Below are 20461 nucleotides of genomic sequence, written 5' to 3' on the forward strand. Positions count from 1 at the left end.
CTTACCTCTGAAGGTGATGGAGAGAAAATAAGAGTCGACGACATTACAGCTATAATGACTGTCAAGTGTACAGGTACCTAGGGATCGCCATGGAAACTGGTTTCTGAGTATTTGAAGAGGGGGTGTAGTTTGGATTATTGATCTGATTCCTTTTTTTGTAAATTTTTCAAACAATACAAAACATACACATACAAAAGACAACATACAGACGAACACAAACATCAAAGACATCACACCTGCCCAGACCCACCTGTTCTCACCCCTATCTCCAGTGCCTGCACTACTCTCTGCCGCGTCCTCAAATTGCGTTCCTTTCCATCGCCCATGCTCTTTCAATATTTAGATAATGAAGCATATGATTTTTCCATTGTCTTAACGATGGAGGATTGGTTGATTTCCAGTTTTTAAGTCTACGTTTTTTCAAGATAATTGACAAGAAGAGTATCGTCCAATCCATCGGTTATCTCACTGCACCCTCATATGATGTCTTGAAATATGCAGACAGACGGATTAAAAGTACATTTACACTGTAATACTTCTGACAGCGAACTTTCTAACTCCACCCATAACTTTTGGACTTTATAGCATTCCCGGAATGCATGGATTATTGAGTCATTGTTAGTTATACACATAAGACATGACTGTCGTTGTGCTGTAGAGTTTGTGAATTGTCTCTTGTATAATACTGGATTAAGGGAACATTTTCATTAACTGTCATTTCGTTAGTTATGTTCCAACATTCCCTCCATCTTGTGCCAATATTTGTTATTTTTAAGTCTTGGTTCCAATAGTTTATATTTTTTTCTAAGAGCTTGTCAGTTGGATTATTGCTCTGATTCCAATGTAGCAGATGGGGATCTGTCCCCACTTGCACTGCGGAATCTCTCATGTGGTGCAGTTTTAGTGCTTTGAAAAGCACATACTTTACATCATTCCAAATGTGAATTGTGACCAGATGTATTTAGCTGAAACTTTGTGGTAAACTAGTAGAAATGGGCCAGCTCCAAGGAGAGGTTATGAATGATGAGATTCCAAATGAGGCCCGCGCCGCTCTGTCACTGTGTGTGTGCGTACGTGCGTCCATGTGCGTGTGCATGTGTGCTCGCAGCTGTGTGTGTGTGTGCGGCTATGTGTGCTTGCGTGAGATAGGGCGAGAGAGAGAGTGTTGTCGTCACAATGAATCAGAGCGGGGGCGGGAGCTAGCCCCCTCCTCAGTCTCCTCGTCAGCCAGTAGACTCGCTTGCTCAGTCGCAGTGCACACAGCCAGTCTACAGCATCCCTACCAGGCTGCCTCTCACACACTCTCCATTCAGCTCCCTCATCCACACACCCAGAAAGCAGAGAGACCAGCCGCTTACTCACTGAGCCAGAGTTAAGAGGAAAAGAGAACGCAGAGAGGAAGAGACAGTTAAGTGATATACGTACATAAGAGAAGATGAGGATGCCTGTGACCCAGCAGCGCCCCCTGTACCTCCTCCTGCTTCTGCTGAGTGCCGGGGGTGGGGGTCTCTCCTCCCCCCTTGATCTGGAGCCCCCTGCTCCGGAGGCGGCTGCCCCGGCTGAGGCTGACCCCACCCAGGCCACTCCCCTGCCTGACCCCTGCGAGGGACGGCCCTGTCTCAACGGAGGCGCCTGCGAGGCCCAGCCCTCTGACCTGGAGACAGAGGACACTCTGCCCAACACCTGGGCTTACAGCTGCACCTGCACCTCCGGCTTCACCGGACGCAACTGTGAGGTAAGCCCGAACCACCTGCCTGTACCCGTCTGTCTGTCTGATATTAACCTGCTTGGTTCTATTATATATTTGGACTGTTGATATCAATACAACATAATGTGCACCTCTCTTTCTCTTCTCCCTTGGAGATGTTTTTTAATGGGAGCATGTGCTGTGAGCGAGACGTGAAGAGGAGTGCTGCGTTGCTGTGGCAACAGGAGTAGAGAGGAGTAGGAGACGGGAGTGCGTATGATACGAAACAGAGATGGTTCAGTACAGCAGTACTGTGAGGCACAGATGTTTATGGGGTTCACACCAACCAAGCTTCACAGGCTGAGCAGGAGTATCATGTCATACTACAAGCTAATATTGAGTTGTTCATAGCTAGAGGCAAGTGGTTCATCAGCCTGAAAACTGACGGTGTCAATTAAATGCATTGAAATACAATATTCAGTGTATTTGTGTGTGTGTTCGGTTTAACTATCCTTATGGGGACCAGAAGTCCTCACAAGGATAGTAAAACAAGGAAAACTCAGACAATTGGGGACATTTCACTGTTCTACACAAGGAGAAATGCTATTTTAGGCTTAGGGGTTAAATTTAGGGTTAGGTTTAGGATGTGGGGTTAGGGTTATGTTAAGGGTTAGGCTTAGGGTTAGGTTAGGAGTTAAGGAAAATAGGATTTTGAATGGGAATCAATTGTTTGGTCCCCACAAGGATAGTAAAACAAACATGTGTGTCTTAGGGTTGTGTGTGTGTTTGCGTGTGTGTGTGTGTGGCTACTGTAAGTAAGCACTGGTGTGAGCAGAGAAGAACTAGCCTACAACTATTGGCATTGATCGGGCCATTGATTCTATTATAGAGAACTGTTATCAATGAATGTGATCTCCTACGATTGATATGGTTATCATTCATTAATCATTACCTCTTTATGTGAACCCATGGCATTGACTTTTCCCAGAGAAAATTGGGTTTTGACCCTCATTGAATTTTGTGACTATTCCTGATTATTCTTTACATCAGTTAGAAAATAACTTTACCAGTCATTCAAACAACTTTACCAGTGGTAGAGGTCATGCACTTGAATAAATGACACGTGTGATGACACGTCTGAGTGAATAACCTGAATGGCTTTTTTCCAATGTCCTTGCTTCATATACCACTAGCCATAATGACCTCAATAGCGGAATGCTTCGCATTTCAATCCTACCTAACCCAGTTCTGTGTAGAATCCCTGAAGGAGACAGCCTCAGAGTTGCATGTAGTGAAAACTGCTTGTTTGTATGAGGTAGTTAGCAATAGGATTCAGTCTGTAAGGCCCATGTCTGACTCATTCTGGGGTAAGAGATCCACAAACAACAAACATCAGCCAGTGTCATTGTATCTCATAACCAAACTACCAAGGTGAATCAGGGACCTTATTACTGACTCCTTGGCTGTCCTTGTTTCCTACTCCTGGAATATAAATGGAGAGGGCTTCAGCTGCAGTTTGTTACTGTCGCAACCACTCCGCTACTCCATGCCACAGGTCCGCCACCACCAGCCTATTAGATCAACTCTTTGGGGAGTAATTGATTTTTCTTTCCCTGTCCCATTCACCCCCTCTTTCTCCATGGCAACTTGAGCAGCAGTCAATAGGGATTGGGTAAACAACCTGTTTTGTCGGCGGGACACACTGGCTGTTTGCGTTCTTCCTCCATGCGTCACGCTCGCACCACCCACACACACACAGAGACCGAGAGAAAGAGATGGGGAGAGAGAGGGCGAGAAAGAGATGGGAAGAGAGAAAGAGATGAGGAGAGAGATAGAGATGGGAAGAGAGAGAGCGAGAAAGAGAGAGAGAGAAAGAAAGAGATGGGGGAGAGAGAGAGAGAGAAAGAGATGGGGAAGAGAGAGAAATAGATGGGAGAGAGTTAGAAAGAGATGGGGAGAGAGAGAGAAAGCGATGTGGAGAGAGAGAGAAAGATATGGGGAGAGAGAGAGAGAGAGAAAGAGATGGGGAGAGAGAGAGAGAGAGAGAAGGAGATGGGGAGAGAGATAGAAAGAGATGGGGGAGAGAGAGAGAGAGAGAGAGAGAGAGAGAAAGAGATGGGGGAGAGAGATAGAAAGAGATGGGGAGAGAGAGAGAAAGAGATTGGGAGAGAGAGCGAGAGAAAGAGATGGGGAGAGAGAAAGAGGGAAAGAGATGGGGAGAGAGATAGAGAGAAATCGGCTGACAGTAAGAAATTGTGAGGGAATCAATCAAACATCCTATCCTAAAGGAATCGTTTGTCAATTTGGTCAAATGAGCTTAAGAGTTTAGGAGACTAAATGTTTCTGTGAATGAGAGTAGGAGGAGAAGAAGGTGAGATTTCATCTCGGAGGATGTGCCATTGTTTGATAGTCAGAGTTCTGGTTCAGATGGGAGCTATGGTGAGACTGGGTATCTAATCTAATATAATCTAATTAAACCAGTCCATTTTCACAAATCAAGCACATAGGAGCTGTGCTGGACTGGCCAGGATATGCATACACCAGTACGGTTCCATAGTTGCTGGAACCGTACTGGAAAGGACAATGTGAAAAGAAGATATCCCAGCCAGCACAGTACGGTTCAGGTCGGCCATATAATGTGAATTAAGTGCAGTTGTTTGTTTACCTAAACCTCTACCAATTCTAGTCTGTACCTATAGCTTTACCTGGTCCTATAGGGTGTGTTCCTTGTCGGCAGATGAGATTTCTCCTGCTTGTGTATCCGTAAGTTATTCACCAATGAGACTCCAGGGCCCAGGCTTATTCATTATTGAAAGACTGGTTGTGCCCTGATAGATGTGCTAAACTCCTCTACAATAAGGTTGTGTGTCAGTGTCAGGGAGTCTGTAAAGTGTATCACTCCCTAAAGACTAGCACACAAGGAGCTCTTATTGGATTGTTCAGCCTTTCAGCATTATGAGATGCTGAAAAGTGGATTGTTGGGCTGGGTTCACTTAATCTCATTGCCCCAGCATTTTGTGTTTACCATTACAAAGCATACCTCTCTATGAGCATTTTGTGTTTACCTCTATGAGTCACTCACCTCCAATGATTCCTAGCAAGGATTTAGTTTGAGCTCTGCACTTTTCTGGAGATTGTGTGGCGGTTTATCATGATGGGTTATCATGTGTGGTGGAATGGAAACTGTTTGAGCTGTTTCAAGTGGCAGGTGGCTCTATTTATTCAGAACTAATAGGTAAGGGAGCTGTGCATCACAACTTTGAAGGGAAAAAAAATGTCAGAGAAAAAAGGGTTCCAAAAGGGTTCTTCGGCTGTCCCCATAGGATAAACCTTTTTTGGTTCCAGGCAGAACCCTTTTGGGTTCCATGTAGAACCTTCTGTGGGGACAGCCGAAGAACCCTTTTAGGTTCTAGATAGCACCCTTTTTAGCACTCCCCCAACCCTCCCAGCACCCATAATGGCTCCTTGCTGCTCCTCAGTCCCCCTTACCACCAGGGGGGTCACTCAGTCCCCCTCAGTACCCTCTCCTATGCACAGGGCCCTGCAGAATACTAACATGTGGGATACTACGAGAAGGGACTGTCCAATAGTGAGTGTTGGTGGTGGTGGTGATCTGCTTGCGTTTCAGCGCCATCCAGTTAAGGCAAGCTCAAGGCGCATCGCCACACAGCCCTTTGGTGTCGGTCTGAGCTGCTTTGATGTCCCCTGCTTGTTAGGGGAGCAGAAAGATAGAGGCCACGAGGAATATGGTAATACCCACACAGCTTTTATCCGAACACTGCAGAGGGAGTACTCATGACAGTATTTACATGATCTTTGCAGTACTGTCGAGAGGCTGTGGCACAGGAAGTGTACAGTGGTGTGTTTTGGGAGAAGGTGTCATCTTTATCATTTATCATCAGATCATAATGTTTGGATTAGAAGTCGGCTAGGCGAACCGAACGAGTGTGCTTGCGTACTCCCTTAAAAGACCTTCGCTTGGAAAACCAGAAAAAAGCAGCAATAGTTTGTCCATTCTGAGACGCCGTAGCCATCCTCAAAATAGTCTGAATTAATCTAAGATAATTCAAGAAATCTGTCATTAATTTTAACGTTTTTGCGAAGGAGATCTTAGTCGCACAATTTTACATCTAACTAAGATGTTTGGTGCAGTATTTCTCAATGAAGAAATGTGCATGAAAACAAGTCGTCTCTCGTTGAATGACAACGAAGACTTTATTGAAGAATCCCTACTGTTGATCAATCACTAACAAATGGACGTGGACTTCGGCTACCGACTTCGGCTTGCCTCTAGAAAACATTTTGTGCGCCCGAACAGCCGAAAAAACCCTTACCGAAGTCCAACCTAACAAAAACGTCACAAAATGTCGTTATAATATCTGCACAAACTCTTCCGAACTGTTTCGGCTGGGAAGCATGCGGACACCTTAGGGGGCTGAGCATGCATCTGTGGGGGGGCCTGTGTTGAGTGTGTTGTTACCTACCCTCACCACCAAGGGTCTGCCCGTCAGGAAGTCCAGGATCCAGTTGCAGAGGGAGGTGATCAGACCCAGGGCCCTGAGCTTAATGACAGTATTCCTCTTGTCCAGGTGGGATAGGGCAGAGTGCTGTGCAATGGCGATTGCGTCGTCCGTGGATCTCTTTGGGCGGTATGCAAATTGTAGTGGGTCCAGGGTGTCGGGTAAGGTTGATCTATACAGTCCTAGTATCCCCTTGAACATTAGCAGCAGGATGTATGAGTCCTACTGTCTGCAAGGCAGACAGCTGCAGACCGACAGTTCTGGACTGAAACACCTCGTTCTGCAGCCCTGCAGCTCTGCAGACGGTCTCATCCTGTCACTCACCCATTTGTCCTACAAGAAATAGAACAGCAGCATGGAACATTCTAGAGTACAGCACCCCTTGGGTATTCTACTCTCCTTGTCTCTCTGTTTACGTTTTCTTCCTTTCATTTCCCCTCTCCCTCTTGCCTTCTTTATCTGAGTTTTATCTCACTCTGAAGTATCGTATCCCTTCTTTTTTTCACTCAGCCGTGTTTGTTTAGTTTGGCATATAGAGGCTCATATTTTAGTGAGTCATTTCTGTATACATCCTGGTAGCCTAGCGAATGTGCACACCAGAAAAAATGATGTTGTTATTGCTAATTCCGAAGAACCCGAAAATATACAATACCATCAATGCAGTATCTGTCACCGAATACGATGAATGACCTTTTTTTTGCCATCATCAATCATCAATAATCTTATATTCAGGGTGCTGTCCTCTCAATGTGATGTGGCCCATATTTCTCTGAAGAGGAGAGGACTCACTCGGCCAATTGCCTTGCTCATTTCCACATCACACATCACCTGCCCTTTTGATGTTGAGGAAACGTTGTGGCTGAGAGAGGTCTATGCATATGGATGGGGTGAATATGGCCTTCATTGCCAACCTTTATAGGCTCTGTGGTGTTGAGGTACAATAAGCCGAATCCAACCATGCAACTTCACAACCCATCCCAATATAGCCTGGTTGCCAGACTTCTCTATTATTCAATGACAAATGTTAGGGGAGTTGGCTAAAGGCTCCAGCTGATCTGGAACTCAGACACCACCCTATTCTTTCTGATCTCATCCTCTATTGGTGCTGTTGTCAGGTCAATGTTAGTTCGGGTGCGGGATGGAGGAGGACTGAAGAGAAGATTACTCTTTTGTCTGTTGTCACAGGACACAGAGATTTGTCTTTTTGTCTGCCCTACATAGAGAAAGGCTCTTTTGCCTGGTGTGTTTAGGTTTCTGCTGTCTGTCTGTCCTAAGTGCTATTTATATCCTCTGCGGCCCTAGGCTTTGCGTCACAAGGCTAGGGGTAAAATGCATTCTGCTCTTACTCAGCAAGTACTCACCCTTTACCCTCTGTCCACAATGGTCATTAGTATTCATGCCTCCTAATAATCATCAGTCATGTGTGTGTGTGTGTGTGTGTGTGTGTGTGTGTGTGTGTGTGTGTGTGTGTGTGTGTGTGTGTGTGTGTGTGTGTGTGTGTGTGTGTGTGTGTGTGTGTGTGTGTGTGTGTGGAGGATGGAGATGTGGAAAGACTGATACCACCAGCTAATGTGTGTCATCCTCATCTGTACTTTTGCCCTTTGTTCTTCCAGGGGAGGGTGTCTCTTAGCTACAGTGCAGCCAAATCTGCCTGCCGTCTCCACTGAGTTATAGTTTACACACACAGAAATATAGACAGGCATGCAAACACACATGAATCTGAGCCGAAGACACAGTTTATCAGTCAGCATAACCGCATTTCATGAGGCAGTGGGGGAAGATACCCAGTATGTTCTGTGTGTTGGAGTATGTCCTGAACAGCTTTGCTGGGTCCCTGAGACACTAAACGGAGGCTTAATCTAAAAGAGGCCTGTTGTTTTACCTCAGATAGCGTGACTCCATCTGCGGTGTCAATGGCAGATGATGAACGAGGCCCCCTGAGGAGACAGACAGACACTTAATATACAGTGAGGGAAAAAAGTATTTGATCCACTGCTGATTTTGTACGTTTGCCCACTGACAAAGAAATGATAAGTCTATAATTTTAATGGTAGGTTTATTTGAACAGTGAGAGACAGAATAACAACAAAAAAATCCTGAAAAACACATTTCACAAATGTTATAAATTGATTTGCATTTTAATGAGGGAAATAAGTATTTGACCCCCTCTCAATCAGAAAGTTTTCTGGCTCCCAGGTGTCTTTTATACAGGTAACGAGCTGAGATTAGGAGCACACTCTTAAAGGGAGTGCTCCTAATCTCAGTTTGTTACCTGTATAAAAGACACCTGTCCACAGAAGCAATCAATCAATCAGATTCCAAACTCTCCACCATGGCCAAGACCAAAGAGCTCTCCAAGGATGTCAGGGACAAGATTGTAGACCTACACAAGGCTGGAATGGGCTACAAGACCATCGCCAAGCAGCTTGGTGAGAAGGTGACAACAGTTGGTGCGATTATTCGCAAATGGAAGAAACACAAAAGCACTGTCAATCTCCCTCGGCCTGGGGCTCCATGCAAGATCTCACCTCGTGGAGTTGCAATGATCATGAGAATGGTGAGGAATCAGCCCAGAACTACACGGGAGGATCTTATCAATGATCTCAAGGCAGCTGGGACCATAGTCACCAAGAAAACAATTGGTAACACACTACGCCGTGAAGGACTGAAATCCTGCAGCGCCCGCAAGGTCCCCCTGCTCAAGAAAGCACATATACAAGCCTGTCTGATGTTTGCCAATGAACATCTGAATGATTCAGAGGAGAACTGGGTGAAAATGTTGTGGTCAGATGAGACCAAAATCGAGTTCTTTGGCATCAACTCAACTCGCCGTGTTTGGAGGAGGAGGAATGCTGCCTATGACCCCAAGAACACCATCCCCACCGTCAAACATGGAGGTGGAAACATTATGCTTTGGGGGTGTTTTTCTGCTAAGGGGACAGGACAACTTCACCGCATCAAAGGGACGATGGACGGGGCCATGTACCGTCAAATCTTGGGTGAGAACCACCTTCCCTCAGCCAGGGCATTGAAAATGGGTCGTGGATGGGTATTCCAGCATGACAATGACCCAAAACTCACGGCCAAGGCAACAAAGGAGTGGCTCAAGAAGAAGCACATTAAGGTCCTGGAGTGGCCTAGCCAGTCTCCAGACCTTAATCCCATAGACAATCTGTGGAGGGAGCTGAAGGTTTGAGTTGCCAAACGTCAGCTTCGAAACCTTAATGACTTGGAGAATATCTGCAAAGAGGAGTGGGACAAAATCCCTCCTGAGATGTGTGCAAACCTGGTGGCCAACTACAAGAAACGTCCGATCTCTGTGATTGCCAACGGGTTTTGCAGAGGGGTCAAATACTTATTTCCCTCATTAAAATGCAAATCAATTTATAACATTTTTGACATGCATTTTTCTGGATTGTTTTGTTGTTATTCTGTCTCTCACTGTTCAAATAAACATACCATTAAAATTATAGACTGATCATGTCTTTGTCAGTGGGCAAACATACAAAATCAGCAGGGGATCAAATACTTTTTTCCCTCACTGTATATGCCGTTTAGCAGACGCTTTAATCCAAAGTGACTTACAGTCGTGCGTGTATACGTTCTACATATGGGTGGCCTAGGGAATTTAACCCACAACCCTGACGTTGCTAATACCATGCGCTACCAACTGAGCCATACAGGATCACAAGGGCAAGCAGGCAGACAGATACACTATAAAAAGTGGAACGGCACTGTTGTTCATCTGAAGTTCTTTATTTGATTGATATGATCCAAAATTACACTTTGTTTCATTCAACCTATTCTATTCAATTTGTCTGAAATCAAATAACGAACTTGATAGATCAATGTGATTTCTCTCAGAAGAGTTGGAGGAGTGGCCTATTGGCGCCGTGGCCTTCAGTTTGTTCTTTTTGGTCACCAGTGTGTGGTGGCAGAATTTGGGGTGAGCTGTTGTAACTTCTTAAGGGATATGTTCTGTGTTGGACTGTGATGTTATGCCTTTCATAGACATATGCTATATCTGCACTCTAACACAAGGCCATTGTGTTCCGGAACTGTTACTTGTATTTATAGAACTGTTGTGTAATCAATATGATTGTATTATTACCTCCCGCTATATAAGGGACATGTAACCATTTATTATTTGAGTTCTTCCCTGTGAAATCAGAGATAGAGTTCCCCTGCAGCTGCTTGATTAAAGATTTTTCTATTATATCATTAAATAGTCTCTGTCTTAATCTATGGATCGAATTTTCCACAACAAGAGTGAATGTCATTCCAGGTAATGTGTTCTGTTCTTTGTATTTTTGTATGTTTATATGTTGCCTGCCAGCACTGAATCTTAAATGGTATCTGAGTAAGTACTGTGATACTTAAGAGCCTGGGAAGGTTTCCATTGATGAGATGTTCACCATTTGGTTACAATATTGTAACCAGTTAATATGAAAGTCCTATGTAAAGAAAGTGTTTGGAGTCATTATTTCATGTTATGGAACCAACTTAATATCTTGATTAACAGGAAATTGATTTAATTGCTTGTAACCCAACTGAAGAAATTTGGATAGGTAATTCCAAAGGGAAACATCTACTTGGGTTGTGCATATATATACACTGAGTGTCCAAAACATTATGAACACCTGCTCTTGCCATGTAGATGAAGAGGAGACAGGTTAAATAAGGATTTTAAAGCTTTGAGACAATTGAGACATGGATTGTGTATGTGTGCCATTAAGAGGGTGAATGGGCAAGACAAAATATTTAAGTGCCTTTGAACAGGGTATGGTAGTAGGTTCCAGGCGCACCGGTTTGTGTCAAGAACTGCAACACTGCTGGGTTTTTCACGCGCAACAGTTTCCCAAGTGTGTCAAGAATGGTCCACTACCCAAAGGACATCCAGCCAACTTCACACAACTGTTGGAAGCATTGGAGTCAACATGGGCCAGCATCCCTGTGGAACACTTTCGACTATATAGGGACTAGGGTGCCATTTGAGATGCATCCAGTCTCTAACTCAGAAACCATGCACAGGCCACAAACTCCCCTTCCACTCTCCTCTGTAAAGTAAATTAAGCATAGAAATGACTTGAGGATGTTGGAAACCAAGCTAAGATAATCAGGTAATGTAATCAGAGCCGCCAGCAGATCAATGTGATCTCCCACCTGGATTGAGCTTTTTACAAGGCCTGGGGGAGGTAGTTGGCATTGAATCATATATTTGGATTTAACAAATTTAGTTTTTTTTCAATGCAGGCAGGCAGACAAGGGAGACAGAGAAATAGAGAGGCAGGCAGACAAACTGACAGACAGAGCCCCTAAGACAGACAGGAAGACAGACAGACAGAGCCCTAAGACAGACAGGAAGACACTGTTCCCCTCCCAGTGGAAGTGTTGTTAGCCCAGGGCGCTAACCAGAGTGATTAGCTAGCGTTAGCAGCTGGATCTCTGTGTTGACAGGGGAGGGGGGCTGACGAGGCCTCAGGGAGTTAGGGGATCTCTGTCTGTGGGTCCAGCGTCCCCTGCTGTAGAAGAAGCCATCACTTTACATCAATGATACCGTATATACATGTATAAAACGTATATACAGTGGGGAGAACAAGTATTTGATACACTGCCGATTTTGCAGGTTTTCCTACTTACAAAGCATGTAGAGGTCTGTAATTTTTATCATAGGTACACTTCAACTGTGAGAGACGGAATCTAAAACAAAAATCCAGAAAATCATATTGTATGATTTTTAAGTAATTAATTTGCATTTTATTGCATGACATAAGTATTTGATCACCTACCAACCAGTAAGAATTCCGGCTCTCACAGACCTGTTAGTTTTTCTTTAAGAAGCCCTGTTCTCCACTCATTACCTGTATTAACTTGCACCTGTTTGAACTTGTTACCTGTATAAAAGACACCTGTCCACACACTCAATCAAACAGACTCCAACCTCTCCACAATGGCCAAGACCAGAGAGCTGTGTAAGGACATCAGGGATAAAATTGTAGACCTGCACAAGGCTGGGATGGGCTACAGGACAATAGGCAAGCAGCTTGGTGAGAAGGCAACAACTGTTTGCGCAATTATTAGAAAATGGAAGAAGTTCAAGATGATGGTCAATCACCCTTGGTCTGGGGTTCCATGCAAGATCTCACCTCGTGGGGCATCAATGATCATGAGGAAGGTGAGGGATCAGCCCAGAACTGCACGGCAGGACCTGGTCAATGACCTGAAGAGAGCTGGGACCACAGTCTCAAAGAAAAGCATTAGTAACACACTACGCCGTCATGGATTAAAATCCTGCAGCGCATGCAAGGTCCCCCTGCACAAGCCAGCGCATGTCCAGGCCCGTCTGAAGTTTGCCAATGACCATCTGGTAACCCATACAAACAAATGGAAGTGCGGAGGTAGTTTTGTGCCAACAAAAAAAAGGGGTCAAATACAGTGGGGAGAACAAGTATTTGATACACTGCCGAATCTAAAACAAAAATCCAGAAAATCACATTGTATGATTTTTAAGTAATTAATTTGCATTTTATTGCATGACATAAGTATTTGATACATCAGAAAAGCAGAACTTAATATTTGGTACAAAAACCTTTGTTTGCAATTACAGAGATCATATGTTTCCTGTAGGTCTTGACCAGGTTTGCACACACTGCAGCAGGGATTTTGGCCCACTCCTCCATACAGACCTTCTCCAGATCCTTCAGGTTTCGGGGCTGTCGCTGGGCAATACAGACTTTCAGCTCCCTCCAAAGATTTTCTATTGGGTTCAGGTCTGGAGACTGGCTAGGCCACTCCAGGATCTTGAGATGCTTCTTACGGAGCCACTCCTTAGTTGCCCTGGCTGTGTTTTTCGGGTCGTTGTCATACTGGAAGACCCAGCCATGACCCATCTTCAATGCTCTTACTGAGGGAAGGAGGTTGTTGGCCAAGATCTCGCGATACATGGCCCCATCCATCCTCCCCTCAATACGGTGTAGTCGTCCTGTCCCCTTTGCAGAAAAGCATCCCCAAAGAATGATGTTTCCACCTCCATGCTTCACAGTTGGGATGGTGTTCTTGGGGTTGTACTCATCCTTCTTCTTCCTCCAAACACGGCGAGTGGAGTTTAGACCAAAAAGCTCTATTTTTGTCTCATCAGACCACATGACCTTCTCCCATTCCTCCTCTGGATCATCCAGATGGTCATTGGCAAACTTCAGACGGGCCTGGACATGCGCTGGCTTGAGCAGGGGACCTTGCGTGCGCTGCAGGATTTTAATCCATGACGGCGTAGTGTGTTACTAATGGTTTTCTTTGAGACTGTGGTCCCAGCTCTCTTCAGGTCATTGACCAGGTCCTGCCGTGTAGTTCTGGGCTGATCCCTCACCTTCCTCATGATCATTGATGCCCCACGAGGTGAGATCTTGCATGGAGCCCCAGACCGAGGATGATTGACCGTCATCTTGAACTTCTTCAATTTTCTAATAATTGCGCAAACAGTTGTTGCCTTCTCACCAAGCTGCTTGCCTATTGTCCTGTAGCCCATCCCAGCCTTGTGCAGGTCTACAATTTTATCCCTGATGTCCTTACACAGCTCTCTGGTCTTGGCCATTGTGGAGAGGTTGGAGTCTGTTTGATTGAGTGTGTGGAGAGGTGTCTTTTATACAGGTAATGAGTGGAGAACAAGGGGGCTTCTTAAAGAAAAACTAACAGGTCTGTGAGAGCCGGAATTCTTACTGGTTGGTAGGTGATCAAATACTTATGTCATGCAATAAAATGGAAATTAATTACTTAAAAATCATACAATGTGATTTTCTGGATTTTTGTTTTAGATTCCGTCTCTCACAGTTGAAGTGTACCTATGATAAAAATTACAGACCTCTACATGCTTTGTAAGTAGGAAAACCTGCAAATTTGGCAGTGTATCAAATACTTGTTCTCCCCACTGTACATATATATCATTGCTTTACATACAGTACAGGGTTCTTTCAACGTTCTTCACCAGGTGACCTGACCAAGTAAAAACTCCAGGCCCTTAGTTTTAGATCCAATATGTGGAGCTACCTTCCTTCCTGCATATCTCCTCACGATGGACAAAGCAATCACTCATACTGTACTTTCCTATTATTAAGGAACTCATCAAACTCACCTAATTCATCTAAATCTAGCGTGTCTAGTTTTGTTTACATTGGTCTTCCATACCCCCCCACATCTTACATCATCTATAGAAGGAGGTGCCAGACACCAGTCACTTCCAGCCAGAAGGGGTAGCTACATAGTCACCATCATTTCTAGAACCTACTCTTTCCTTTTATGGTTGCCTGGCAACATGGTCATGACTTGTAGTTGATGATGAACAAAAAACAGCTGCAAAGCGATTGGATGTAATTTGGAGCTTACAATGTCTAAAACCATCAAAAACAGTGGTATATGAGTGGGAAACTCTGGTAGCATTGTTGCATACCCCATTGGACAGGAAATATACCGCACTACTTCCTGTGTGTTTTATAATGGGTTTTGTAGATGCTGCCTCAAAGAAGTTAGTACTTGTTATATATTGGTCCTATCTATCTCCTGCTTTCAAAGTGCTAAACTAAAGTTATATAATGATTATTCGGAGTGTAACACATTGTTACATTTCGTGCCAGATGCTCTCTTCATTTTCTTTTTATAATGTGAACTCTCTATTGCCTGAGCTTTCATCATTTCCCATTGTTCTAGCTCCCTCAATATCTAACCACTGTGTTATTCTTACTGTAAGGCCTGAAAAGAAAAGAGAAACAATCATAAATTGCAGGACAAATTTTGTTTGACACAGGGAACAGAATGTTCCGGTTCTATGTTTCCATGACATCAAGCTGAGGCTTAACAGGGCTCTTTTGTGGTCTTTTTACTGGCTGTCAGGCAGCAGGGAGGCATAGGTATATAGGTCAGAGTGAACAGGCACCACATATATCAATCAATATGGTGCATGAAATAAATCTTCACTCAGGCCAGCTGTGATTGGCTCTCCTCCATGTAGCAGAGGAGCTCTGGGAGGGAGTGACTGGGCATGACTGTGTGTTGACTGTGTGTGGATGTTACATACTGATTAACTGTAACAAACAGAAACAAGCAAGACATAAACACTGTCTATTCAGGATACTGCTCCCATTCAGCACTTTAAAGTCCTTCTGTTAAAATGCACACACACACACACACTTAGCACAAACACACACACTTAGCACGAATGCACACGTGTACACACACACTTCATCCCAGTCTAAAGAGGTTTTATTAAACCTTTTGCTAGTTAGCTATGTCCTTTATGGTGTGACTAAAGAGACAGCCAGGTAATGACTTGTGACGTCACCACGCTATGCTATCCCCGGAGAGACACGTCAGTCTCCTCCACCTGGTATAAACAGACCACTGCTGACAGCCCGCCCCTAAACTCCTCCTCTCCTATCTCTCTTCCACTGTTCTTTCTCCCTCACCCCCTCTCTCTCCCTCTGTCTCTCTCTTACTCTATTATCTCTCTCTCTCCCTCCCTCTCTCTCTCTCTCTCTCTCTCTCTGTGTACTCTCACTTATCGCTCTTGCTGTCTACCTCTTTCATCCTCTCCCATCTCTCTTTCTCTCTTTCTTTCTTGCACGACCTTGCTCCCTTTCTCTCTCCTTCCCCATAGCAATACCTCTTGATCCTCTCTGCTGGTAATCTGCATGTGGGTTGATTGGGTGGGATTGTGACCTAATTCGTGGTGATCTATTGGAGGAGTAAGGGATCCTTACATAAGAACGTGTAGCTCAGTTGGTAGAGCATGGCGTTTGCAATGCCAGGGTTGTGGGTTCGATTCCCACGGGGGACCAGTATGAAAAAGTATGAACATTTATGTACTCACTAACTGTAAGTCGCTCTGGATAAGAGCTTCTGCTAAATGACTAAAATGTAAATGTCTTGATGATGAAACTCTATAACACAACAATGGAGGAAAGAGGGGAAGAGATGAAGTGAGGGGGGAAACGAGGAGGGAAGAAGGGAGACAGGACACAAGGGCTGGTATTAATGCAACAAGACAGGTGTTTCCCCCTGTGTTTGAAGGTGTTTGTGTGATTTCCATGGATCCGATTTTTAAGCGCGTCCTTTGATGCCACAGACCAGAGGGCTCAGGGGGAAGTGAGTGTGTGAGGGAGGGCCAATGCTTTCATGTGCAGAAATAGAGAACATTAAAAGCTAGCTTGTGTCCATGCGCTCTCCAGCCATTCAGGGAGCCTGATAGGCTGACACCATAGGGCTCTGGTCAAAGGTAGTGCACTATATAGGGAATAGGTTGCCATTTGGGACACATCCTGATTGGAAGTTGTTAGTTTTGTGTGGTATTCTAAAAAGCATGAGCTGGCGCACACCCAGAGAACATGACTTAGTGTAGAAGTGCTGACCAATGGAGAATAAACTGTAAGCTATAAAAACAAATAAAGAGAGTCGCACACTCTGTATAAACTCCCAGTAATGTATTGGGTAAAAAACCACCATCGTTTCGGCATAACTGTGCCTTCAGTTCTGTGTGGTAACCAGGTTACAACCAGGTGAGAGATATGTCCCTACTCGCACCGTAGATGCAAACAATTAAATTGATAGAACCTACAATCTATCTTCAATACTACAGCTTGATCTGCCCCCAGATCTACAAATTTTTCCTAATCGGGTCATGTGGCCGGGACAAACTCCTGGCCCTATGAGTATTCACTATCCCCCCACCCAGATGGAGTCTGATGCAGCAGCCTTACAGTGTGGTTGTTGGTAGTTGTCATCTCTCTGGGTGGGTTCTCCTCAGGATTTGAGATTCTATTTTGGAATGTTATTTTCTACTTGTTCTCACCCATGTTCTCATAGTCTCTGACAGGTGTCAGTCTCTGTCAATCACCCGGACAAAGACAGACTCTGATGGAGTCTGAAATGATCATGCTTTGATCGCAGACTAAAGGAGGTTGACATCTTTGACAAAAATACTTGTTTCTCTGTTAATATTAACTCTGTCTATGTAAAGTAGAATGGCTGTACATTACAATGATGATTGCTTTCACTAGAGAATGTACACTACCAGTCAAAAGTTTGGACACACCTACTCATTCAAGGGTTTTTCTTTATTTTTACTATTTTTTACATTGTAGAATAATAGTGAAGACATCAAAACAATGAAATAACACATATGGAATCATGGAGTAACCAAAAAAGTGTTAAACAAATCAAAATACATTTTATATTTGAGATTCTTTAAATAGCCACCCTTTGCCTTGGTGACAAGCTTTGCACGCTTTTGGCATTCTCTCAACCAGCTTCATGAGATAGTCACCTGGAATGCATTTCAATTAACAGGTGTGCCTTCTTAAAAGTTAATTTAATGCGTTTGAGCCAATCAGTTGTGTTGTGACAAGGTAGTGGGGTATACAGAAGATAGCCCTATTTGGTAAAAGACCAAGTCCATATTATGGCAAGAACAGCTCAAATAAGCAAAGAGAAACGACAGTATTGACTGACATGAAGGTCAGTCAATACGAAAACATTTCAAGAACTTTGAAAGTTTCTTCAAGTGCAGTCGCAAAAACCATCAAGCGCTATGATGAAATTGGCTCTCATAAGGACCGCCACAGGAATGGAAGACCCAGAGTTACCTCTGCTGCAGAGGATAAGTTCATTAGAGTTACCAGCCTTAGAAATTGCAGCCCAAATAAATGCTTCACAGAGTTCAAGAAACAGACACATCTCAACATCAACTGTTCAGAGGAGACTGTGTGAATCAGGCCTTCATGGTCGAATTGCTGCAAAGAAACCACTACTAAAGGACACCAATAAGAAGAAGAGACTTGCTTGGGCCAAAAAACATGAGCAATGGACATTAGACCAGTGGAAATGTGTCCTTTGTTCTGGAGTCCAAATTTGAATTTTTGGTTGCAACCGTTGTGGCTTTGTGAGACGCGGTGTGGGTGAACGGATGATCTCCGCATGTGTATTTCTCACTGTAAAGCATGGAGGATGTGTTATGGTGTGGGGGTGCTTTGCTGGTGACACTGTGATTTATTTAGAATTCAAGGCACACTTAACCAGCATGGCTACCACAGCATTCTGCAGTGATACGCCATCCCATCTGGTTTGGGCTTAGTGGGACTATCATTTGTTTTTCAACAGGACAATGACCCAACACGCCTCCAGGCTGTGTAAGGGCTATTTTACCAAGAAGGAGAGTGATGGAGTACTGCATCAGATGACCTGGCCCCCACAATCCCCCGACCTCAACCCAATTGAGATGGTTTGGGATGAGTTGGACCGCAGAGTGAAGGAAAAGCAGCCAACAAGTGCTCAGCATATGTGGGAAGACTGTTGGAAAAGCATTCCAGGTGAAGCTGGTTGAGAGAATGCCAAGAGTGTGCAAAGCTGTCATCAAGGCAAAGGGTGGCTATTTGAAGAATCTCAAATATAATGAGTAGGTGTGTCCAAACTTTTAACTGGTACTGTATGTCTAAGATTCAGATCGGATACGATGTTGGCTGTGTAAATGCAATGTCCGAAAGACATGAAAAGGAACTTGAGTTTCGATCAATAGATTTTCGGTCTAGACCATCATCAGACCTTCATGACCCAAAGAGCACCAATGTTCAGGGTTATTGTGTGTGTGTGCCTGCGTGTGTGCATCATTAGTGGTATATTGACCTGCCGTGTTTTACATCTTCTATGCATCGTTCTGCTCCCTAAGAGTTACTGTCCATCGGAGACAAGACCCAGGTCTGTCGGTAATGAGTGGTTTAACACTCCCTCCTCTGTGTTCCACCTGACTTCTCTATGAATGAATGACATTTTATTTTTGTGACAAATTGCCAATTGGCAACCCGTCCCTTATTGGAAGAATTGACACATAAACAAACATTACAATAATTCACTGTGATAATTGAGTGACAATTCTTCTTCCAGTGTTCTCTGCAGTGCGCATCGCATAAAGAGTGAAAAAATTAAAGGTAAAAATCTATACATAATAGTAAATAAGGTTATCCAAACAATAATTATATCCATAGAGCAGTAAAATAATATACATACATACATGTACATACATACATACATACATACATACATACATACATACATACATACATACATACATACCCTGTCTGGTCTGGATTCTGAAACACTGGCTCTAATAGAAGCAGCTGCTGGACCTCCAACTGGAATGTTCTGGAACGTTCTCTCAACGTTCCCTTCCAAAGTTCTCTCTCATATTTGAGAACTTGTGACTGATGCAGTTAGAATCCAGGACTCCTGCAGGCCCACAAGAATGCTTTAGCCTGCTAAACCAAAGCCTAGGCCATGCTCTCCAAAAAACACATGCTACAGAGGAGATAATGATGAACTGCATGATGGGAAACACTGAGGCTAACATACACTATGAGGAAGGACATGTTGTTCTTCTGGTGTCCTACATGTACTGTAGCTGTTGTACACAGTGTACTGTGGTCTGTAGCCTGTGCTGTAGCCTATACTACAGCCTGTACTGTAACCTGTACTGTAGCCTGTAGCCTGTACTGTAGCCTGTAGCCTGTACTGTAGCCTGTTCTGTTTTTTTTTTTTAAACCTCGTCATGAGATGACAACATCCAGAAAGTATATTTGTCCCCAGTGTGCTAGGTTTGGTAATGCTCCATCCCTGACAGTTTATTATTGGGTCCTTTTCCCCCTCTTTATTTAAGGGAATCCTGTTCATTCTCGGGGTCACTATCCCAATTCCACTTATCTGACAGAACAGCTTCATTAGTTTGTGTTTGTTTGTTTGTGTGAGCATGCTTGTGCCGTGTGACTGACTGTTGCGAATTTTAGATGCATGCTGTCTCCGTTTCCTAATTACTCTCCATCCCAAAGCAGCCAAAACGAGAAAATCAACAGATTGGTGTGAAGGTAGTTATCAGATTCCACCATGTTGTGCGGGGGAAGACATGGAGGAGGAGGAGGAGGGGGAGCGGGAGGGGGAGGAAGGGATGCTCTAATGAAGATGGGACAAAACAGCAGTAGTGTGAAGGTGGCAGGGGAGTGCTAGAACAACAGCACACCAGCTCTTGTGCTGTATCGAATAAAGGATACATTAATTGGAGAGCATGCTGTGGGTTTACTGGCCATATGGGACCAGTGTTGATGACCAAATAAATCAAATCAAATCAAATTTGATTGGTCACATACACACACTTAGCAGATGTTATTGTGGGTGTAGCGAAATGCTTGTGTTCCTAGCTCCAACAGTGCAGAAGTATCTAACA

General features: G+C 44.1%; 1 protein-coding gene across 2 annotated transcripts in view; it reads left to right on the forward strand.

Annotated features, from left to right (window-relative positions):
* Positions 1-1238: 1238 nt before the first annotated feature.
* Positions 1239-20461, forward strand: part of LOC121567555 (delta and Notch-like epidermal growth factor-related receptor) — a 60724-nt gene continuing 41501 nt past the window's right edge. For both annotated transcript variants that reach the window (XM_045217743.1, XM_041877698.2), the window contains exon 1: positions 1239-1735. In XM_045217743.1, coding sequence (XP_045073678.1) covers positions 1436-1735 — 300 coding nt within the window. In that variant the 5' untranslated portion in view covers positions 1239-1435. The remainder of the gene's footprint in view (positions 1736-20461) is intronic.

The sequence above is a fragment of the Coregonus clupeaformis genome, chromosome 6 (genome assembly GCF_020615455.1).
Source record: "Coregonus clupeaformis isolate EN_2021a chromosome 6, ASM2061545v1, whole genome shotgun sequence".
Classification (NCBI taxonomy): domain Eukaryota; kingdom Metazoa; phylum Chordata; class Actinopteri; order Salmoniformes; family Salmonidae; genus Coregonus; species Coregonus clupeaformis.